Source organism: Mesocricetus auratus, unplaced genomic scaffold, assembly GCF_017639785.1.
Source record: "Mesocricetus auratus isolate SY011 unplaced genomic scaffold, BCM_Maur_2.0 Super-Scaffold_4256, whole genome shotgun sequence".
NCBI lineage: Eukaryota > Metazoa > Chordata > Mammalia > Rodentia > Cricetidae > Mesocricetus > Mesocricetus auratus.
In genome coordinates, this window is record NW_024429182.1 from 100,691,931 (window position 1) to 100,716,099 (window position 24,169).

The window sequence follows — 24,169 nt, forward strand, 5'->3', positions numbered from 1 at the left end:
TCCTTTATAATTTATCACACTTTATTAAAATCCACTGATGAACTGGGTAGCAAAAGGTAGTACACAGAAAGATTTCAATAAATAAAATTTCAATTATAATTAATCAAATTTAAATATAATTTTAAATATTAAACCATCATAAACGTAGCTTTAAATGTAATCTGAAATGAATCAAAACAATTAATCTCAGACCTGCTTTAAATGTCCTGAAAATATAGATTGTCCATGTGTATGAAGAATAAAAGCCATAACATGGTCCAGCCAAGTGTGTCTCAGAACCTGGCTCTGTGTAAGCTGCCACCTAAAGAATGGGTCTTGAGGCAGGTCACATACCCGTCACTGATCTTGAACTCATCCTCACTCTCTTCCTCATCTAGGTTGCTATCACTATCAAGATCATTAAGCCGCCGGCGTTTCTTCCTGCGAGCAGCAGCTGCCCTCTGAGGCCTTTTATTTTCCTTTCGTTCTTCATCCAAAATAGTAGAGATGTCTTTCCCACGGTGGCCTGTGATGGTGGAGATATCTTTTCCTCGGCCAACTCCTGAGAGGAAGAGATAACTGCATGTTTACTGAACCTCTTTCTTTGCTTAATTTTCTTAGAAACATGCAGGTTGCTTACAACATCAGCTAACAATGATCTAAAATCTAAATTAACATGCCTATCATACTGAATATAAGTTCACGGTGCAGAGACTCCTAGTTTTATATTTTGTATGATATACCACTTAGTGATGCGTCCTTTCCCCTTTATTTCATTGTCTTTTATTTGGTGGAAGGACATTTTTAAAAAAATCTCTCTGTGCAGCCCAGGTTCTTACCTCCCCTGATTTATAAATTTGTATCACCATACATGGCTTAATAATCGTTACTGTATGTATATGAATGTTTTGCCTACACATATGTATGTATAGTACATGCATGCCTGGCACCTAAGGTTAGAGGAGGGATTTGAATTGACTAGAACTAGAGGTAGTGTAGTTGTGAGCTACAAAGTAGGTACTGAGAACTGAACCTGGGTCCTCTGTAAGAACAGTAACCACTTTTAACCTTGGGGTCATCTGTTTAATCCTTCAATATACTCCTTTGTTCCTTCCTTCCTTCCCTCCCTCCCTCCCCTCCCTCTTTTATGTCATATGTGTGTCCATACATTCCAAGGCACACACTTATAGAGATCAGAGGTAAGGTCCAAGATATATCTAATTCAGATTGTTAATACTGTGATCAAATGCTGCTACCACTAAGGGATCTTGCCAGCACTCAGTTCTCATGGCTTTTAAGATTTTAATAAAATTCATGTGTGTGTATATATGCTGTCATTCATTCATTCATTCATTCATTCACTGAGGCAGGGTTTCTCTGTGTAATAGTCCTAGCTATTCTGGAACTCATTTTGCAGACCAGGCTGGCCTCAAACTCACTGAGATCTACCTGCCTCTGCCTCCTAAGTGCTGGGATTAAAGGTATGCACCACCACTGCCTGGCTTATGTGTGTGTTTTTGTAAGTGAATACAACATTTGTGTGGGTGCTATTTTGAAAGGTAATTAAGGCTGGCCGTGGTGGTACAGGCCTTTAATCCCAGCACTCAGGAAGCAGAGGCAGGAGGATCTCTGTGAGTTAAAGGCCAGTCTGGTCTACAGAGCAAGTGAATTCCAGAACAACCAGGACTACAGAGAGAGAAACCCTGTCTCAAACAAAACAAAAACCAAGAAAAGAAAGAGAAGGCAATTAAATGAGTAAACTGATTTGTAACATAGTTACACTGTCATTCAAATTCAGATTATCCACGCATTCTGAGACTTTGTTGTTGCAAAGACAATAGGAAAGTTTCCTGAGTGTTCTAATGAGAACCAGATATACATTGTTTGATCAATGAAGGAATTGAAAATTTTGTATTAGATCATACAAAAATTAGTAATAAGTTCTGACATAATACCCTGGCACATGTCAGCAGATTACTCTGAATATGAGCTAGTTTATTCAGTGTTAGCAATGGAGAGAGAAATAATCTTATGTGAAAAAGAATAAATGAGAGACATACCCCCTCCATCAGCCTCCTTGATATCATCTTCTATAGCTTCATCAATTGCTTCATCAAACTCATCAAATCTAAAACAAGCACAGTGATCAGACTGAAAGCTGTATTAGTGTTTCATTTCCAAAGACCACCTACACAAAGTGGCTACAAGAGTCTGGTTTTGTCCCCACCCCAACTCACATGTGATGGTCTCAGGACATGGGCACTCATGAATATGATAAATGTCCTCATTAAACAGGAGAAAAAAAAAAGAGAAAACAAGAATCCCCAGGCCTCTTATGCCATGTGAAATTAAAGCAAGAGGACAGCCATATACATAAAGAAGCAGGCCCTCAACAGACACTAGATCTGCCCTTGAGAACTGCTACCAAGAGAGCACAGAGTCACCATGGAAAAGTCAGAAACTGGTCCTCACCAGCTCTCACCAGCTACTTTCATCATAGACTAGAAAGCCTCTGAAACTGTGAATCAATGTATGCTTTCGGAAAGCTATTCAGTTGATGGTACTGCCACACAGGAGTACAAACAAAGACAGTATCAGCACATGTGAGAAAGTACCCTACCACCCACACATATACTCCAGACAATCAATCAGTAAACAAGGAAAAACTTCAAAGACTCAGACAGTAAACTGTAGGTGTAGATTATAAAATCTTTAAACTATGCCACTGTAATGTAAATGCAGTTGTAAATCAAATGTTAAGTAATTGTAGATGGTTGTATAACAAAAACTTCCCAGACACTGAAACTTCAGTTACATATGGTTCTCATAAAATGCTGTTTCAATCATGTATATATGTAAAAGCCATTCTTGAGATACAGAATATGCAAAACCTAGCAGTTGGCAAGCTATGGCCTAAAGACTGACCTCTAATCATTTAAGTGACACGGTAAAGTAATTTGGACAAAATTACGGCTCCACAGTAAGTGTTAAGGTCAGTTAGCGCAGCTATTGAAAAAAAGTGTGTTATAGAAATTCATATACAGGTGATCAAAATTTAGAACTAGATAAACATACTTTTGCTTAAAGGGCTATTTCTTCTGGTTTAAAGAAAAGGAACAAAAAGAAATGATCTCTAAGACTGCTTTATAAGTACGTTGCAGTTTAATTTAGGGCTCAAGTGACCATAAGATGAACTAACTTCACCATGCTAACTGTACAAACAATTTCTGTGGCAAATCTTGTGTGTGTATGCGTGCATGCATATACATGGATGTGTACACGGTGTGGACTGGACATATGACTTTGCTCATGCTAGGGAAGTGCTCTACTACTGAGCTACAGCCTGACCTTGAGGTCGTGGAACCTAACACCCAAAGATAACAGTTGACACTGTGTTGAGAATACCACCCACTTCTGGTTTTTGTCTAACTAGAAAAAAAAAAAAAACTGTAACAACTTTCTTTTATCTCATACCTGTAGCTTATACATTTCCTTGTTCTTGTTGATCTCCTTTCAAGTAAGTTTGCTTTGGATTTTTTTGCATCCTTTTTCTTTTCTTCTTGCTCTTCAGAAAAATCTGGCTCCTTTAAAGATAAACATATACAGGTGTGACAGAGAAAAAGTCCTGGGAATTAACAACTTTAATATTTGACCTACAGAGCACACATGAAAGGCCTGAGAAACTCTGAGATTATCCGATTATCCATTACAATGACTATAGGTGGCAAAACTAATTATACAAATTAAAAATATTGGTAAACAGATAAACTATTTCTGTGTTGAAATTCTTAAATTTCTGTGAGTTTACAATAGTATGTTATTAAAATAACCAGGATAAACAGGTTGAAGTTTTTCTAGCAATCCAACCTTTTTGCTTTTTTTTTTTAAAGTCTTAGCTGTCCTGGAACTCACTCTGTAGACCTGGCTGGCCTTAAACTCAAAGATCCTCCTCCTACAGCTGCCTCCCAAGTGTTGGGATTAAAGGTGTGTCCCACCAATGGCAATTTAATGTTTTAACCAATTAAATATAATACACAGAAAACTTTGAATAGATATGTATGCTAAAATCATGAGATGATTTGATTTAAACTGAAGAATAATTTGGTAAGCTACTTAAGGCTGTGATTTAATTATGAAACAGTAAGTCTTCATTTGGAAACTACTGAATGTTGTAGCTCACACCTCTAGTCCCAGCCTTCAAAACCAGCATTTAAGAGAAAGAGGCAGTGTATCTGAGTTCCAGGCCAGTGAGGGTTACATTCCCTATCTAAAATCAACAACAGTGACAAAACCACAACAAAATCAAGTTGGAAACTAAGTTTCATATTTATTCACTCAGAGATATGCTTAATTATAGACTAATAAATGTAAACAATGGCAATTCTTCAAATAAATTAAATTATAATAGAACTTAAAGTTTCAGTGGTAGAAATTAAAAGTAAAACATTTCCAAGATGTTTTCTTGGAATTCTTCAGTTATTTTATGCAAATAACACATTATAAATTGAGTCACAAATTATTCCATTTACAAAAGAAACAATAGAACATTAACCCAAAGCAATAAGCTGTAAGTTTAGTTTGAATAAGATAATCATAGTTCTTTATCCAGTTCCAAGAGATCTGGCACTCTCTTCTGACCTCTGTAGGCTCTAGGCATACATGAGGTACATAGAATATTCATGTAGGCAAACCGCTCACACATATAAAATGTTTAAAAATACTATAAACTAGAAACTTACTTGTGGAGGAATGATGTTTTCAATACTGATACCAACATACACCAAGCGTTCTTTCCTTAAAACCAAAAAACCAAAGGCATAAAATAAGATTTGATAAAAATGAAACTGGTATGAAAATATTGTAGATAGTAACAAAAATTACAATTACATGGTAATTAAAAGGCTGCCACAGATATTAAAGTGAAATTTTAGTAGAGTATTAGTATTGATGAAAATTACAAACTTTCTTACTTATATGAAAGCTATACTTTTGAACTAAAATAAGCAAAATTCAGTAAGTTCAAGGCCAGCCTGTTCTAAAGAGCAGTTCCCAGAAAACCAAAGCTACACAAAGAAACCCTGTCTCAAAAGGAAAAAAAGCCTATGGTAATAAACATCACTATAAAATAATGACTAACAAACCATACATAGCAAAATCAATCAAGGCTCCAGTGAATGACCACTCCAGTGAATGAAAACCACTCTTGGCTTGCTGTGGAGAAGAAAACCTGCAATGCAGACATATGGCTATGCATTCAGCAATGCAAATGAAGATAATGGTGTAGCCAGAAAACAACATCTCCATGGGTTTCATTCCCAAGGGAAAAAACAAAAAAACAAATAAACAAAAGCCCAGTTTACTTTAATTAAAAAACAATAGCAAACAGTTCTATACAGCAGATGTTTGCTCTGGTCATCTCTATTATTAATCCAGCATATTGAGGACAGCTGAGCTCTGAACATCAGAGTACCCTAAACTAAACTAGAAGAGCAACTGTCCTTTCTTGCCTATTGTAATGTTCCTTCTGAAAGGAAATGAATGCATTTACTTGTCTAGACCTTTTGGAATGCTATGAACTCTTGACCCTGCTAACAAGAATCTTAGGAACAGATAGATGGGGAAGTTATTACATTTATGAAAATGATAAAATATCTTTATTAAAACTTTGTAAGCTATCTAGTAAAGTTTTTTTATGGAATATGACATGAGACTATCATGTAGTTTCCCTTCATCATGAAATGGGTTTATAATGATGTTTTTAAAGACATAAAAACCACTCTTAGAAGGCAATCAAGAAAGCAGCAGCAGATCAGGTTTGACTTGCCTGTAGTTTGCCAGTCTTTGCTTTGGATGGATGTGTTCATCTAAACTGCAAAGCAATTTTACTGCCAAATATCTAAGGAAAACATTAGCACATATATCAATTTACCTTCGTTCTGCTCGCTCTTTCTTCTTTAAGGCAACATCCAGATCTTGCAACTGTTCTTCTAATTTTTCACACAGTAGTTTCTGAAGGAACAATATGTGTGTGTTATTTTTAATACCAGAACACAACCAAACATCACATGCTTATTATTAAGCCTTAATGATAATAAGCCCTATGAGCTGAAAATGATTACATGGTGAATGAATACTGAAAATGCTTTGTTTTTAAAAGGTTGTCAGGATCCACTTAATGGGTGATGAACACAGCATGTCTATAAGAAAGCATGCCAAACAAACACAGCTTTGGAAAAACAAAAATAAAAGACATATTCTGTGCCTACCCTGCTTTTATTATTCAGAATTGCATTTTATTACTATTCAAAACAATGTTATATTAAAAATAAAAGGCTATCAAAATAATTTGAAGAAAAAAAATATATATGACAAAGCATAATGCCAATATAAAAAAATACATTCAAAACAATGCTACATGGTTACTGGATCAAAACAGAACATAAAAATATAGATCAACCTGGGCGGTGGTGGTGCACGCCTTTAAACCCAGCACTTGGGAGGCAGAGGCAGGTGGATCTTTGTGAGTTCGAGACCAGCCTGGTGTACAAGAGCTAGTTCCAGGACAGCCTCCAAAGCCACAGAGAAACCCTGCCTCGAAAAAACCAAAACCAAAAAAATATAGATCAAGCTATGCGAAGTGAGAAGGTAACTTCAGAGAAAAAAGCATAAAGCCATTATGTTGAAAGCAAAATAAGCAATTGGAAACAAAGTATCCAATTGGTGCAGTGAATAGAAATTTACTGTTCTCTGGTTTACAAGAAACTCTGTGAATTAATACAGAACAGACTGATGTTTCTTTCAGTGCTAACAACAAAAACGGATATAGTAATGAATAATGAGATTTTTAAAATGAGGTAAACTACAGATGGTATTTAGATTTATTAAAAATCTGAATAGAAAACAGATGGCTTTACAAAAGCCAGAAGTTTTATACAAGACAAAAAGTAAGCCTAAGATACTAATAGACGGTAGACACCCAAACAAAAGGCAAACACTATTAACAACAGCTTTGAAAAGGGAAGGTGTTTAATGATTGCTAAAAAAGTATTATTAATGTATTGAATATAAAACTGAGGGCTGGAGACAGAATTAGGTTGGGTCGTACATGCTGGCAAGGAGGGCAGAACCATTCCCCATCAGGGATGATCATCAGAGGAGGGCGGAGGCAGGCAGTATGGTATCCACTGTCACAAGAATCACACAGAAGAATCTGGAAAAAACAAACAAACAAACATTAATATCAACCAATCTGCATTTTGTTAAAATAATGATATAACTTTCTTTCTTTTGTGAGACAATGCTTTGCTATACTAACAGCACAGGTTAGGCTGGTGCTCAATATGTAGCACAAGATGGCTTCAAGATCTCAGTAGTACTCCTGTCTCAGCCTCTGCAGTGCTGGATTAGTACAGGTATATGACACCATTCTTTTTTTTTTTTTTTTTTTTTTTTTTTTTTTGGTTTTTTTGGTTTTTACGAGACAGGGTTTCTCTGTATTGTTTTGGAGGCTATCGGTCCAGCCTGGCCTCGAACTCACAGAGATCCGCCTGCCTCTGCCTCCCGAGTGCTGGGATTAAAGGCGTGCGCCACCACCGCCCGGCATATGACACCATTCTTGAAACTGCTCTGACAATAAGCGATGGAAAAAATTTTAACTGAGATGAGCAGTGGTGGCGCACACCTTTAATCCCAGCATTAGGGAGGCAGAGGCCAGCCTGGACTGTATGTAAAGCAAGTTCTATGATAGCCAGGCTATACAGAAAAACCCTTTCTCACAAAAACAAAAAGAATTTAAAAACTAAAAAGCACTCCCTCTGACAACCTATTTCACTAATTATAGTATAGAAATTAGTGAAATACAGAAAGTCCTTTCTGAATTGGAATCAATTTTTAGTTTGCCACAAGCGCAATCATACATTATTTATAACAGAGTTTCAAAGTTCCGGTATCATAAAGTATACTACCATATAGAGAATTATAAGGTATTTCCATTTTAATTGCATTTAAGTTATCTTCAAATAAGAAATACAGTTCTTTTATTCTGTAAATTCAGATAAGGAAGAGAATGACACACAGGAAGGGACTAGAAGTGACAAAGCAATCCTGCTCAAACACTAACAACACCATCAACTAGTTTCACCTTATATTCCCCTGCAATGAACTCTAGATGACCAGGCATTTAAAACCTACCACAGCTTATTGGTAATCATTAAACTAAAAGAGTATTTAGTTGAAATTATTTTTAGATTTATAGATGAATTACAGAATCCTCCTAGACTCCTAGTCCCACCTATCTTGCTTCCCTATTGGCCAACAGTGCTTTATTCAACAATCAATAAGAGAGACAGATTTACAGAATGATATCTCCCATCAGCTGGGCCTTATGGCTAATGCCAGTAATCCCACCTACTAGGGAAGTAAAGACAGGAATATCAGATTTTAAGGTCAGTGTGGGCAACATTTTGAAACTCATCTCAAAATAAAATAAAATAAATGAGCTGGGAAAGCAGTTCCATGGTAGGTGTGTGAATAGCTGTTAAATTGATTGCTTTGGCATATGTGGACTAAGCCTGGAACCCAATTTTACTCATCACATTGTTTCTATAGAAAACCTAACAGAAATTTCAAATTAAGACAATTCAAAATAAAACTTTACAATTTAAGTTACTTCTAAAATGAAGACTGGTCTTACACCAAAACAAAATCCCAAATTCCACTGAATAATTATTACTACATAAGAATTTCTGCTGGGCGTTGGTGGCACATCCCTTTAATCCCAACACTTGGGAGGTAGAGGCAGATGGATCTTTGCGAGTTCAAGGCCAGCCTAGTCTACAGAGCCAGTTTTAGGACAGCTAGCACTGTTGCACAGGGAAACATACAAACAAAAAAGAAACTCGAAGTCTCAGGCAATGATCCATTGCTTTTAGCTAAAACAACTAGAACAGACAAGAGTTCTAGATTTACTGAATTTATTGCTTTTCTGTTCACCAAGAACAAGGACCTTTACTAATACAATAGTAGTTTATTATTCCTTCAAATTTTGTTGTTATTTTTTTTGATACAGGGTTTCTCTGTGTAACAGTTCTGGAACTTCTTTTGTAGACCAGGCTAGCCTTAAACTCACAGAGATATGCCTGTCTGTGCCTCCTGAGTACTGGGATTAAATGGCCTGGTTATTGCTTCTAATTTTGATCTGGGATTATCTTCAAGTCAAGGACATAAGAAACACACCAGATTGTAGAACTTCAGTTTCCAACATCATTCTCTTTGCCATAGTGAATAGAAATGTAATTTCCTAACTACTTATAATGACAAACTAAAATCCCGTGGATCTCCTTGCTGTCACTTTTGCTCAATACACTATTTCCTCACACTTGTTTTGTCCCCAGAGCTTCTTTACTTTTTATTTATTTATCAATTTATTTTTAGTTTTTTCTTGACAGGGTTTCTGTGGCTTTGGAGGCTGTCCTGGAACTAGCTCGTGTAGACCTGGCTGGTCTCGAACTCACAGAGATCCTGCCTCTGCCTCCCGAGTGCTGGGATTAAACGGTGTGCGCCGCCACCACCTGGCCTCTTTACTGTTTAAAGCCATTTTGCCAATAAATATAAATAAATAGGGGAATGGTGTGGCAAACACAAGCCTTGCTGATTCTCTGAGTAAGAGGGCAGAAAAGAGGTCTTCAAAAAGAGGTCAATCTTCCAACCCCCTCAACACAAAGGTCTTCACTTTCACAGCCTCTCAGTATGTGGTGGTTTGAAGTCCATGCCCCCTCCCAATCTCCATCATTTGAATACTTGGCCCCCAGTTGGTAGCTGTTGGGGAGGATTAGGAAGCATGGTCTTATTCAAGAAAAGTAAGTTACTGAGCTCGGTTTTGAGTTTCAAAAGACTCGGGCCATCTCCTGCTGCTGCTCTAGCCACCATCTCCATGCTCTCACTCTGCATTATTAATCCTAACACTGGAACCACAGCATAATCAAACTATTGTTTATGTTTCCCTGTCCATGGTGCTTTATCACAGTAATAGAAAAGTAAATAAGACAAGTGTTAGTCTTAACTGCCAACTTAATGAGATCCAGGCCAGGCAGGGTTAACAGTGAGACCCTGGTTCAAACAACAAAATTCAAATTATGATCAAAGCTAGGAGTAGTAGGTCACTGCAAATAACCGCAGTATAGCCATGAAACGAGCACTGCTCATGGAGAGTAAGCACTTACTAGTTCTGGATGGTTTGGAAGGCCACATTTTTTGCATGGTTCATCATCATCTGGAAGGACGGCTTCTTCACTTTCTTTTCCGCCTTCCTCCACTGAGGCTGCAGAGGATTTCTCACTGTCAGACCCTTCACTTTCATCATTGCTGGAGTATTTCCACCTGCCACGTGTCCGAGAACCAGTCCATCGAACTTTGCCTTTGGGTTTTACCTTACATAAGTTAAAAGATGAGACAATGGGACATAAGACTTTTTTTTCAAATTTCTCCAATTACATATTCCGTGGAGAATATTTAGCTGATCCAGAAAGAAAAGATGAAAATTGTTATAGTCGTATCATCAGCTCTATCTACTACTAAGTTTTGGTATGTGTATTCATTATTTCTTCTGTATTTGGGGAGGGGTCTTAAAAATGGGATTATACAATGACCACTATGTCTTTAAATATACCAAAATAGCTGTATGATCTTATTCACATGTTTGGGTGGTTGTTTCCCATTTTTTCACTTTCACAATGTACCTTCATAGTTGTTATTGTTTACATCCATCTTTGTGGTTAGGATAAATTCCTTGAACAGGATTCTGGGTCAAAGGCCATGGACACTTAAAGGCTCTATGAATAGCAGGAAGATATACTGACACAATATTTTTTTTTTCAAAAATTTAAACTCTAAAGGCTGGGCATGGTAGCACACCCCCTTTTAATTCCAGCACTCGGGAGGCAGAGGCAGGAAGATCTCTGTGACAGCAGCCTGGACCACAAAGGGTGTTCCAGGACAGCCAGGGCTGTTACACGGAGAAACCCTGTCTAAAAAAACCACAAAAACCCTCTAAATTACAAACAATTTTTAAAAGATTTATTTATTATGTATACAGTATTTTTTATGCCTGCATGTACCCCTGCAAGCCAGAAGAGGGCACCAGATCTGATTATAGATGGTTGTGAGCTACCATGTGGTTGCTGGGACTTAAACTCAGGACCTCTGGAAGACCAACTAGTGTTCTTAATCATTGAGCCATCTCTCTAGCCCCGACAAACAAAATTTTTAATTAAAGCAGGTCAGAGCTGCATATAAAAATCCCCAATAAACTTTAAAAATATTAAGATTCTGAGAATAAGCTGATCATGATAAACCATTTTTTTTACCTAGTTTTAGTCTTTTAATTTCTTTTTCACTTCATTGTTATGCTACAGGCCTCTAGGAAAGAAGAAATAATTCCAACAAAAGAAAAAAGGTTTTCAAAAGAATTAAAAATTCCACATTTCAGGGAGCAAAGAACGACTGACAATGAATAACAACCTGGCCATTTAAATAAAAAAGGTAGCAGTTTTAACAGCAAACTCCCATGGACTAAAGACTCTGCTTAAAATTAAGAAGGTCATAGAAAAGAAATTTCCTGCTCATAAAACTAATGGTTGAAATGGGGAAAATGGTAAATTGGTAATGTGGTGGTACACTAACAGGGCTTTTGGAGGGCAATGTGACAATAACTATCAATTTTATAACACACATGCCCCTTGACCCAGTAATTCCAATTCTAGGAGTCTATTCTAAAGAAATACTCACTTATGTCCAAAAGGATCTTCAATGCAGCATTGCCTGTAATAGTGAAAAATGGGAAACAACCTAAATGTCAATTAATCAGGGAGTAATTAAATAAACTGAGGTATATCCACACTATGAAATACTATGTGGCCACGAATAAACAAAAGTAGACTAACTCCTGACATAAGAATAGATATCATTACGTGAAAATCTCAAAGCAAAACAAAAAGGTGTGATTCGATTACTTAAAAAATTTTATGAACAAAATGTTCATAAACATACACATGAATGCTTAGAAAAAGGAATGAAACAATGTATCCCCCAAACTGTTAGGTGGATATGGGGAGTTTTGTTTTAGCACTCTACAGGATCATTATTAGCTGAATAGAGTATAGAATGTATCCCTAGAACTGCTTACAATAGAAAAAGAAGTCTAAAAGATAACATTATATGGTCTGAAATTTAGTGTGTGGCTATAACTATTGAAAGGAGAGGCTTAGTATTAGTTGTCTTTGAATGGCAAAGCTACGAACAATTAGATCCAAATTAGTTTTCTAATTAAAACTGAGAACACAAGGCTTTCGAGATGGCTCAGTAAAATGTCTGTCTCACAAGTATGAAGACCTGGATCTGGATGCCCAGAACCCAATAAAAAGTCATCTATGGCAGTGTGTGTGCATCTGTAACCCTGGCGTTGCGAATGCAGACAGGTGTACTGTTGAAGCTCACTGTCTAGCCTAGTTGAACCCTTGAGCTTTGAGCTGTCTCACAAAGGGGAAAGAGATGGAGGAAGCCACCCAATGTTCACACGCACGCACGCACGCACATCCACATAAACACATACATACATCACACATGCAAGAAATATTAAATTGAAAACTCAGTGGCCAGTAAGATGGTTTAGTGAGTAAAGGAGCTTGCTGCCAAACTTGACAACCTAAATTTGATCCCTGTGATCTACACGGTGGGAAGAGAGAAGACACTTGCAAGTTGTTCTCTGAACCCCCCATGCACATGTCAAACACAGCCTATTAAAATAATTTTCAATTTTCTACACTGAAAACTCGGTGGAAGCTTTACCTTGCTCACTTTAGAATTTGTATCCTTCTCTGCTTTTTTCAAGTGTTCCTTCTTATCTGCTCTTTGCAAGGCTGTGGACTCTTCTTCCACTCCGTCTTCTCCTTCCCCTCTTTTTTTATCAGCTTTCTGATCTCTGATCTCAGCAACTTTTGCTGTGGGTCTGGATATTCTTGGGGACCTTCTTAAAGTGCGCCCCACACTTGCTTTCTCTTCTTCCTTCCCCACCTTATCTTCCTTGCTTTCAGAGTCTACGATTTGTGGGGGACAATCTGGCTTCTTCTTCCGACTAGATATCCGAATTGTTAACTTGATGCCTTCCTTCTGCCTTTCAGAGGTGATCTCTGTGTTTTCTGATGCAGTGCTATCTCCTTCAGGAATTAACTTATATCTGAATTTGTTCTTTTGCACAGAGCCCTTTGTCTCAGAAGTATCCTCCATGCCAGAGGCCTGGGCATTGTCCAGAGTGGCCACATCCACTTTCATGGACTCAGAATCCTCTTTTAGAATTTCTGGACTTTCATTTTCAAGGGACTGACCCTCACTTGAATCTCTATGTAGATATTCTACACCTTTTTTTTCTGAGGCTAGTTTCTCTGTGGGGCTAGTCCTCTCGGGTGGGAGGGAAGTTTCAGCCACTTCACAAGGACCTGGCTTTTCTGATTCTAAAGGACTCCTTACAACTTCCTCAGGTATTGGACTCAATCTTTCTTTATCAACAGCAGTCTTTTTGGCCTTCTCCACCTTTTCCAGACATTCTATGCCTGGAGCATGGTTCTCCTTCTTACTTTTGGGGGCCTTCTCTTCGACTTTCGCAGTGCAGGGTTCAGTGGCAGACACAGTAGGTTTTAAAGAGAGATCTGTTGCTGTCTCTGGAGGCTCAAGAGGCATTTCCACGTCTGGAGGCCCAGACTCCTCTAACGCTCCTTTCTGACAGTGGTTCTCCAAGGCAGATACAGAGCTGTCTGTACTCTTCTCTGGAGAGACTTCCTTTGTGCCTGCTATGACAGAGTTCAAGCACTCCGCACCATTTCCCTCCGTGACAGTATTTCCATCCTTAGAGGGGATGGTAGAGTCATCGTCCTTTATATCACAAAGCTGTGCTTCCATTTGTTCTACCTTAAAATGTGGAGTTACCTTGTCATCGCTAATTTCTCCATTCACTAGCTGTTTCCCTTCATGACTCAAAGCACTGATGGTGGAGACCCGTTTACAAGTCTCTTCCTCTTGTTTTATTTCATCTTTCAAAAACTCTTTTGTTGGAGTAGCTGACTTACACAAAGGTCTGTCAAAATCATCACTCAGTTTAATTTCACGTTTCTTTAGTGGTATCTTGGCTTGCTGGTCATTTTTAAGCTTCTCTGTTTCCTCAGAAGATTTCTCTGTGATGTCTTGAGAAGATCTGATGTTGCCACCAAATTCTACTCGCTCAGGCTCCTGTGCACCCAGTCTCTCTGAGCTGCTTTTGGAGTCCACTCTGCATTCCCTTGCTTCTCCTTTAATGGGTTTGACATTTTCCTTGAAGGAATCACTTTCCTCTCTGATAATCTTTTCCTCACTTTCTGGCAAAGGTTTTTCAAGCTTTACAATAACAGGCAGTTTCATGAGCTCCTTTTCATCTTCTTTTTCAATTTTCACAGCTTTCTCTTCCAGAACATTGGCCGCAGAACGTTTTATGGAATCTACTGGCTGCTCATCACGTTTTGCCTTTTCATTTTCCTTCGATTCCTCTAAAACCAGAAAAAAGTTTACATAAACAGAAGTTTTTCGGTTAAAAAAATCTTTCAGACAATACAATACTTATTTCAATATCAATCTGAAGTCTTTTGTAACTGGATATTTTGATTAAGAAAAACTGACAATAAAGGAAACAAAACATTGTGAGTCACAGTTTCTGGATGTCAAAATACAGGCGCAGGTTTCTGCTTTCTACATTTAGCTTCGGTGTTCTTGATGGAATGCAAATATTTATACAGTTCAAGTAATTTATTCCGACTCAAGGGCTGTCTCAAAAATACGAAATAAAAATGCTTCAGAAAACAGTTCCCAAAAGGTCAATTTTTTTTAATAAAGTGAGAAATGTTCTTATATAGGAATCACTGAGTATTTCATGTCACCAAGGTAACATGAACACTGTAGCGGGGAAAATGAAAAGAAAAATACCCGTAAGACTAATAGCCACAGGCAATCACTGTAAATGGTTTCAGGTCTGTCTGCCTGCTTATCTATCTTCTATCTATCCATCCATCCATCTATCTCTCTCTATTTTCCACAACATTGGAGTCATGTTATCTTTTTTTTTTCACTGAAATATTAGAACTTTTTTGCTGATGGTCAGCTGGGGACAGAACCCAGGGCATTGGGCAAGCCAGGCAAATAGTCTACTGTCTTTATCTATCCTTGCAAAATGTCTGAATATCTGCAACTATCTGTCAGTATTACTTGTATATATCATGTACACTTATTATACAAGTACAATATTGCAGGAGTAGCATAAGCAAGCCCTCAATGTTGGCTAATATAATTACCACATTACTGGCAAAATCTTAAATCTTTCAAGCCCAATTAAAATCCACTCTATTTAAGTTTTAATTCTGTATTTTTTATAAAGAATGATTTCCTGCGTTAATTACGTATTGTTATATGTATGTTTTTAACAGCACTTACTACTCAGAATCCTAATTATTTATTCACACATTCATTTGTTCAACTAGTCTAAGAATTACTGCTGAGGCAGAATCAGGTTTTTACCTACAGGACACTTAAAACATCTTCTGAACTAATGGAATAAGCTTTAAAGACAATAAATTATAGCCTAAATGTAAAACTAACAAAAAAATTAACAATTTAAAAATACATATTTATTAATTTTAATTATGTTTATGTGTGCAAATGCAAATGGAGGGCAAAGACATCAAATTCCTTACAGCTATAGTTATGAGCAATTAGGAGCTGCCTGACCTGGATTCTGGTAACAAAATTCAAGTTCCCTGTAAGAGTAGCACCTGCTCTCAGTCCCTGAGCCACCTCTTCTGGCCACATCAATACCCTTTTAAAACTATATGTCAGAGCTATGCAAGGTTTGACAGGTTTAATAGACTATGCTAGAATGTGGCCAAGAACTACTTGGCATACTTATTTAAGAGAATATTTAAAAACCAGATAAAACTAAAGCTATCAAAACATGTACAACTATAGATATATACCAACAATTCAGAATGGCTACAATGTTCAAAATGCTGGGGCTAGCACAGTTGGCAGCATGTCCAGAGCTGTGAGTTTGAGTCCCAGCACCACATACTATCAGGAAGTGGTGGCATATGACTGGAATCCAAGTACAGGAACATGGATAGAGGAAGATTATCCTCAAATTATATAGTGAATTCAAAGTCAGTATGGGCTACAAGTGACTGTCTCAAAGTAAAGATGAACTATGCAAAGGATACAATTCATCAAAGAAAGTAAAACCTAATAATACTGGCTCTCTCTGTAAAGGATAAACAAGTACAACTACTCAGTATCAAATACTTCTGTTTTACACCTATAACTCCCTTCTTGAATGAAGAAACACACTGGAGAATGGTAAGAATAGAATAGAATGTTAACTACAAAATACATAAAACTCTTTACCACATAATGCCAATAAATAAATGCAACAGTAACCATGCCTAAAATAAAGACATGGTCACCAGCTATCCCTGAGGCTCTGAGACTTTCCTATTTTCTCTAGCAACGCTTCAATCTTCTTCCCTATGCTTAAGTCTACAACCTCTCTGTCAGGCTCACATTTCAGATAATTCTGCCTTCAATTTCACAGAGAAAACAGAAGCCAAAGGCAGGAGCTCCCTCTCATCACCAGACATAAACGTGCTGCTTCCCAAACACAGACACCTCTTTCCAGCCAGGGCAGAGTCTGCCAGCCCTGCTTTAGACCTCATCGCTTGCAGTTTACTCTCTTTTCAGTAGTGTCTCCACCTCACTTGTCTTAATGAGATCTCACTGGTGCGGTTCTGAGAATAAAGAGATGAAGGACAGAAACAAGAACTCTTGGCAGGAGGAGAATTAACCATAAAAGATCATCAAGGCCATCTTATCTTATTCAGATTATTAATAAACTTATAGTAAACACTGCACAGTTCGCATTTCTCTCCAACCCCAATGTTCTTGTTTCTAATTCTTGCAAGTCACATTGTTATAAACTAAACTCTACTAAACTCAAAGCTACCAAAAAATGCTAAACAAATTAGTAAAATTTATGACAGGTGGTGATAGCACATGCCTTTAATCCTAGCAATCCCAATACTTAGGAGGCAGAGGAAGGTGAATCTTTCTGAGTTCGAGGACAGCCTGGTCTACAAAGTAAATTCTGGGTCAGCCAGGGATACACAGAGAAACCCTGTCTCAAAACAAAACAAAACAAAAAGTTAAACTGAACTGACAGTTGGGTGTAGTGGTCCACTGCTGTGGTCTCTACAACTTGAGATGCTGAAGAAAGAACCACTTGAGCCTGGGAATTCAGAACCAGCCTAGGCAGTATTCTGAGACCCAGGCTCAAACAAACTGTTTTGTTCTGTTTCGAGATAGCCTCACCAGGTAGTATATAGGATGGTCTGGAACTCACTATATAGAACAGGCTAGTGTAAAACTCATGATGTACTCCCTGTCTCAGCCTTCCAAGTACTGGGATTATCAATGTACACCACTCTGCCTAGTTTCAAATTTATTAACTAATTACAACAGGTGACAGGCTAGATTTGGCTTGTCTGCCTAGTCTGCTATGATCACCCTCGTGTACTATGTTAGGGTCTTACAATTCAAGTATTACTTGGTTATCTCATTTCTATTGTGAAAATGGTGGTCTAAAGTCAGGCATATAAAAACAGCTACTAGGGAATATGAGGCAGAAGGACTTGCAAGCTCAAGGCTAGCCTGGGCAACTTAGCAACCTTCTATTTAAAACAAAACAAAACCAGTAAAGTTAAGGACTGAGAGTGTAGTTTCATAGCATAGTGACAGTCTTGAGGTTCAGTTTCCAACGGTATACACAAACAGAGCTGGGGCAGGCTTGTAACACTACTTGAGAAATTGAGACAGGAGGATTTTTTTTTTTAATTTCTTGAGACAGCCCTGGCTGTCCTGGAACTTACTCTGTAGACCAGGCTGGCCTTGAACTCACAGACATCCATCTGCCTCTGCCTCCTGAGTCCTGGGATTAAAGGTGTATGCCACCACTGCCTGGCTGAGGCAGGAGACTATTAAGTTTTAGGTCAGCTTGGTGGTAGAATGCTCAACCAGCATGCAAGAGGCCATGTGTTCTATTACAAGCACCACCAAAACAACCCCCCCCAAAAGAACAACAACAACAGCAAAACCCCACCATACTTCTAAAGCTGTAACTCAGGCCTTACTTAGGTACTTAGCACTAGCCAACACCCATAAATCACATATTCCCACAAAAAACTATACATGAATGTTTACAGCTGCATTATTCATAGAGCTATCAAGTATAAATAACTCATATGTCTAAGTGGTAAATGAACAAACAAATGTGCTACACACATACAAGGGACATTATTCATCCTTCAAAACAATATATTGATAAAGCACACATGGATGAAATTTGAAACCATGTTAAGTGAAAAACTCAAACAAAAAGGTATAATACTTATTTCATTTCTATGAAACGTCCTAAAGAGACAAATTTATACAGAGAAAGTACATAAACAGTTCCAGGGGCTAAGAGGAGAGATAGTGAACAGTCAGTAAATGATTACAGTCTCTTTGAGGGTTGATGGAAATGTGATAGAATTAGATCATGGTTATGGTTTCCTGTATCATGGGTATACAAAAACTAGTAACTATAAACCTTTAGAAGGTAAGTTTATCATAGCCTTTTAAAATCAAACACTGGCAGGGCACTGGTGGTGCACACCTTTAATCCCAGCACTCGGGAGACAAAGGCAAGCAGATCTCTGTTAGTTTGAGATCAGCCTGGGCTACAGAGTAAGTTCCAGGGCAGTCAAGGCTATTAAACAGAGAAACCCTGTCTCAAAACAAGCAAACAAACAAACACTGTACAAGTGATATTTACAGACTAAATTAGGTCTAAAAACTGCCAGTTTACAGGTTCGTTTTGAACTAGAGGCCCTCAAATAACATTTCTTCACCAGCTTACATTTTGGGCAGATGAATATAACATGCTAGTTGAGTTCACCTCAACTTCAGTTGTTTCTCACAAGTTTCTTTTTCATTTCACAAATGAATCACATATGGGAGTCTTATTATTATTTATGAATGCCTGGCCTTAGCTTGCTGCTAGCCAGCTTTTCTTAACTTAACCCATCTGCTTTTTCCCTCTGGGCTTTTATCTTTCTCACTTCTGTATACCTTACTTTCCTTCTTTCTCCACGGATGGCTGGTCGCTGGCCCCTGATATGTTCCTCCCCGTGTTCTCTTGCTCTCTTCTCCTTCCTTCATTTCTCTTCTATTTATTCTCTCTGCCTGCCAGTCAGGCCTATCCCTTTTCATGTCTCCATGCTAGTCATTTAGCTCTTTACTATGACCACGATATCTGTGTTTTAGATAGACAGAGAATCACAGCTTCACAGAGTTAAATAAATGGAGCAGAAACAAGTCACAGACTTTAAAATAATACTCCCCATCACTGGGCATTAAATGTTATTGTGTTCTCTATAAGCACTGTAACCTGCTAGTAGTATACTGAATGCTCAACAATTTAACAGGACCAGAACATTCACTTGAATGTCAACCATTTTTTGGAATTTAAAATTCAACCATTTGGCAGCTATAAGCATGTGCTGTGAATGGCACGAAATACCAACCAAGTAGTCTAGACAAACGGAGAAAGGAATGAAAAGGGTTTATTTCAGAGTATAATCAGGCTTCCCACAGCAGGTGAGAGGGAACGGCTTCTGAAGGAGATGCATGATAAAGCCCAGGACAGGAAAAGACAGAGGGGAAAATCAAAACTCTTTGAGTACCCTGAACACGTGAGGCAATAGTTGGAGACAACTGGAGAGGCACGGTGGGACTGGCTGGAGCTTATAGAAAGCATTCTTAGGAAAATTTAGCATTTGTCAAATGCAATTCTTTTTGTTTGTTTGTTTCCTTTTATTTTTGAAACAGGGTTTCTCTGTGTAGCCTTGGCTGTTCTGGAACTCACTCTATAGACCAGGCTGGCCTCGAACTCAGAGATCCATCTGCCTCTGCCTCCCAAGCGCTGGCATTAAAGGTGTGCACCACCACCTGACACCAGGATTTTGATGCTAACGCTACTTACCAGGTACTCCATCAGTTGCTGGTAAATTTTCAGGGCTATTTTCTGTTATTTTCGGGTTTGTGAGGGTTTGTGAGTAAATTTACAGTAATGTACTTCTCCTTAGCACCCACTAAACAGAAGCAATAGAATCGTGCTGCTGAGGTTAAATCTAAAGCATGGCCATTGACTAACTGATTAAAGATCTATCTGAGTGCTAAGAATGGCCTCAAAATTCCCTCCATTTGACTAACTGATTAAAGATCTATCTGAATCTATCTGAGTGCTAAGAATAGCCTCAAAATTCCCTCCAATGCTCATCTACCATCTCTTCTTTTTGGCCTAATTTCCAAATTGCAATTACACTTTTAAAATTTTGTCACGTTCTGCCTTCTGACTGCAACACACTGCTGAAGGCTGTACCTATTTCCTACCAAGTCCACCAGCAATATTTGCTCACGAACAAGAGGGATTAAGTGACCAACTAAGAACTGCATTTCTTTAACCTCACCCTAGGACAGATCATGGTCACAGCATCTACATCAGAGAAGACAGCAAAGGGATAAGGTTTTAAAGGGTGCACTACCTCTTAAGTTATAAAAAAGTGTAGCATCAACAGGCTCAGAAGCCCTGGGGAGAGACACCTCATTCGGGAAAGTACTCGGGCAGCCACGGCAAACCTGAGCACTGGCATGCATATCTGCCTTTAGCCTCGAGCTGGAGAGGCAGACACAAGAGGGTCACTGGCACTAGCTGGGCAGCCATTACAGCCGAAATGGAGGGCTTGGGTTCAATGAAAGACTGTATTTCAAAAATTAAGCAGAGAATCAACACTGACCTCTGGATATACTCACAACCTCACCTAGAATACCGAGGTTGTCAATAACAGAGTATGCAACCTAAGGGAAGCTACTTAGAATAGTCTGTCTTATTTCCCTGATCTGGAAAAATGAAGTAATTATACCTAGTAGGTTTCCTTTGTCTACAGTTTTACTTTCTATGGCTTGAGTTACCTAGTCAAGAATAACCCTAAAGGAAAAAAGGTAATACAGAGGAGTGGGGGTGAGCAAGTGATAGACCATATCCCTGTAACCAACTACAGCATATTGTTAGAGGGTTCTATCTTATTTTTTAATCTTTTCACTGTACAGAATTTATAAATTAAAATGTACCTGTATGGAAGAACTTTTGACATATATAAGCTGCAGCATTATCTACAGTTTCTGATACCCACTTGGGTTCCTGAAAACTTCAGATTATGCAGTCTAGCATTGTTTAGAACAAAGCAGGCTCAAAATGGCACACCAGTTAGTTATTTTGTCCAACATAGTGTAATTTTCATAAAAACAACTATTTTTGGTGTGCTTTGTTCAGTGAACTTCCTTGCAAGAAAGTATGATTCATCAAAAGAAGATGTCCAATATTTATAAAAATGAATTAGAAACATTTTATTGGGAACTCCCCTGAGTCCAAGAGTTAAGACTAGGGTGGATAATACATTGAGAGACCTCATTTCAGAAAGGAAAAAAAAATCTTTAAACATAAAGGTTTGTCAGAATAAAGTGATGCAGAAACGCTCTGTTGATTTTGTCTTCAGTTTTTGCAGTTCGTGAGGCTCACCAGGTACTCTCCACTGAGCTCCACTTAGATGCCATGAAAGAGGAGAGAACAGAACCCAATACCCTGCTCCTCCTCGTTCTCTCGAGAGACGTTCTCCATCACACACCACCATTTCTTTTCATCAGGAAGCACACCAGCTGCATGTGCTGAGAAGTGTCTGGGGAACAAATGCCTTGGTACGCGTGTTTAGAGAAAGGAGAAAACAGCTTCTACATGCTGTGCTCCTCCCCATACACACCTGACAAGTGCAGCAGCATCACACAGGTTCCTTGCAAAAAGGCATCAACAGTTACAGTCAATATATGCCCACTAATGTCCTCATGGGGACAATGAGCACACATAAGTTTAACAAATGCTCCTGCACATCACATTTTCCCCCTCCCCTACTCTGAGGTCCCACAGAGGAATTTTTGAATTATGCGATAGGAAGAGTTTTCCTTTACTCGGAAGGGTCAACAAGGGCCTGGGGGGGGGGGGGAGAGTGCTTGTGCACACACGGCACACATTCACTTGTGCATGTGCACACCCACACGATAATAAAAGAAATATAAAAACTTTACTACCAAACCTGGGTCCTGCAAGAGTACCAAAGTGCTATTAACTGTTGATCCAACTCTCCAGCACCATAAATAAATTTTTTAAAAAAAGTTTTTCAAGTCTCCTAAACCCTGTTAACTGCCACTTAAATTTCGATTTTGCAGCTAGGTGTGGTGGCACACACCTTTAATCCTAGATCTCTGTGAGAGGTCATTCTGGTCTACAAAGTGAGTTCCAGGACAGCCAGAGCAACACAGAGAAGAATATATATATTTTGTTCCCACCAATATTCTGTGACTTTTACTTTTTAATTATTTAGTTGTGTATGAGTTTCTATCTTATATATATCTGTGCACCATGTGCATGCCTAGTGTCCTCAGAGGCCAGAAGAGCGCACTATACAGTTACAGATGGTTGAGAGCCACTGTGTCCAGAAGAATAACCACTGAGTTAATTTTCCAACCCATTTATTTTTTGTTTGTTTATTTATTCATTCATTCATTCATTCATTTGATCAGCCTTTATTTTTTGAGACAAGGTCTTAACATGCAGTCCTGGTTGGCCTCAAATCCACCTGCCTCTGCCTCCCATGCTGGCTGATGGGATTAAAAGTGTGTGCTGCCCATGTCCGACCCCTTTGATTTTCTTATTATGGCTGGAAATAAGCAAATACACAGAATGAATGAATGTCAAAACTGAACAACCAAATGAACAAATAGTATTAGACTTTATGCCAGAACTAATCCTTAACAGCAAGCCACTAAAAAAAGAAACAAACAAACAAACAAACAAATAAATACAAAGCAGGAAAAAAATAACAAACCCATCTAGAATACAGATGTACTTTAAAATGATTATGCCTTACCAAAGCAGCCCAAATATTTGTTATATGTGAAAACATAGCTTACTAGTAGGACGACCAACAGTAACTGAGATCATATGAACAATGGTCAAAGAAACATGATAATTAGGATCTAAACTACAGAAATGCTTAATGTATAGAAATATCATTCACTACAAGGAGACTTGATTATTTGTTTTCAAGCAATGTTTCCTACATACAGGGGTTGTTTTATGGATCGTTTCTTCAAAGCATCAAAGCAAAGAAAAAACACAATGTAAAACATAAAACAAAGGCTTTTAGTGGAAGACAACATGACAGGGCATGCAAATACAAATTCCTTCCAATATTAAAAAGAAAAAATATAACTAAAACCAGTGGTAGTGGCACATGCCTTTAGTTCCAGTACAAATGGGGCAGAGGCAGGTGGGTCTCTGTGAGTTAAAGGCCAGCCCGGTCTATACAGTGAGTTCCAGAACAGCCATGACTGTTACACAGAGAAATCCTGTCTTGAAAATCCAACAAATAAACAAATAAATTTTTAAAAATAAGTATGTAATCTCCCCCCCCATATACTAAAGATATCAACTTAGGTGGGAAGATAGCTCAGTTCAGAAAGTGTGGTGCACATTCAAGTTTACTCTGCAGAGCCAACATTAAAAAAAAAAAAGAAAACAAAAAAACCTGATGTGGCAGCTTATGTTTGTTATCCAAGTGCTGGGGAGGAGAATTCCTAGAGCTCACTTGCCAGCAGGTGTAGCCTAATCAGGGAATCCCAGGACCTAATGTAACAGACATTTTCAAGAAAAAAAGGTGAATAGGGAATGAATGGCCTTCACATACATGTACACAGACATGCCCTAGCACCATGAATATGCACTGGAATTAGCTGACTTCTTTTCTACAAGTCAGTACTTGGTTCTTTCCTTCAAAAAGAGATTTCATTTGCTGGAATAGAAAATTGGCAAAATCAATGAAAATAGGTTTAGTAACTATAATTGTCATAGACTTAAGAATACAACGAAAGGGAACAATCCACTCCAGCTTGAAAAACAAACAACACCTGCTTCAACAAG

General features: G+C 38.2%; 1 protein-coding gene across 1 annotated transcript in view; it reads right to left on the reverse strand.

Moving 5' to 3' along the window:
• The window catches only part of Rsf1 (remodeling and spacing factor 1), a 104,310-nt gene that overhangs the window by 11,955 nt on the left and 68,186 nt on the right, over positions 1 to 24,169 (reverse strand). The window contains exons 6-13 of the mRNA XM_005073947.4: positions 12,823 to 14,549; positions 10,200 to 10,406; positions 7,085 to 7,189; positions 5,909 to 5,988; positions 4,719 to 4,773; positions 3,454 to 3,563; positions 2,040 to 2,107; positions 334 to 541 (exon numbers count right to left, since the gene is read on the reverse strand). Coding sequence (XP_005074004.3) covers positions 334 to 541; positions 2,040 to 2,107; positions 3,454 to 3,563; positions 4,719 to 4,773; positions 5,909 to 5,988; positions 7,085 to 7,189; positions 10,200 to 10,406; positions 12,823 to 14,549 — 2,560 coding nt within the window. The remainder of the gene's footprint in view (positions 1 to 333; positions 542 to 2,039; positions 2,108 to 3,453; positions 3,564 to 4,718; positions 4,774 to 5,908; positions 5,989 to 7,084; positions 7,190 to 10,199; positions 10,407 to 12,822; positions 14,550 to 24,169) is intronic.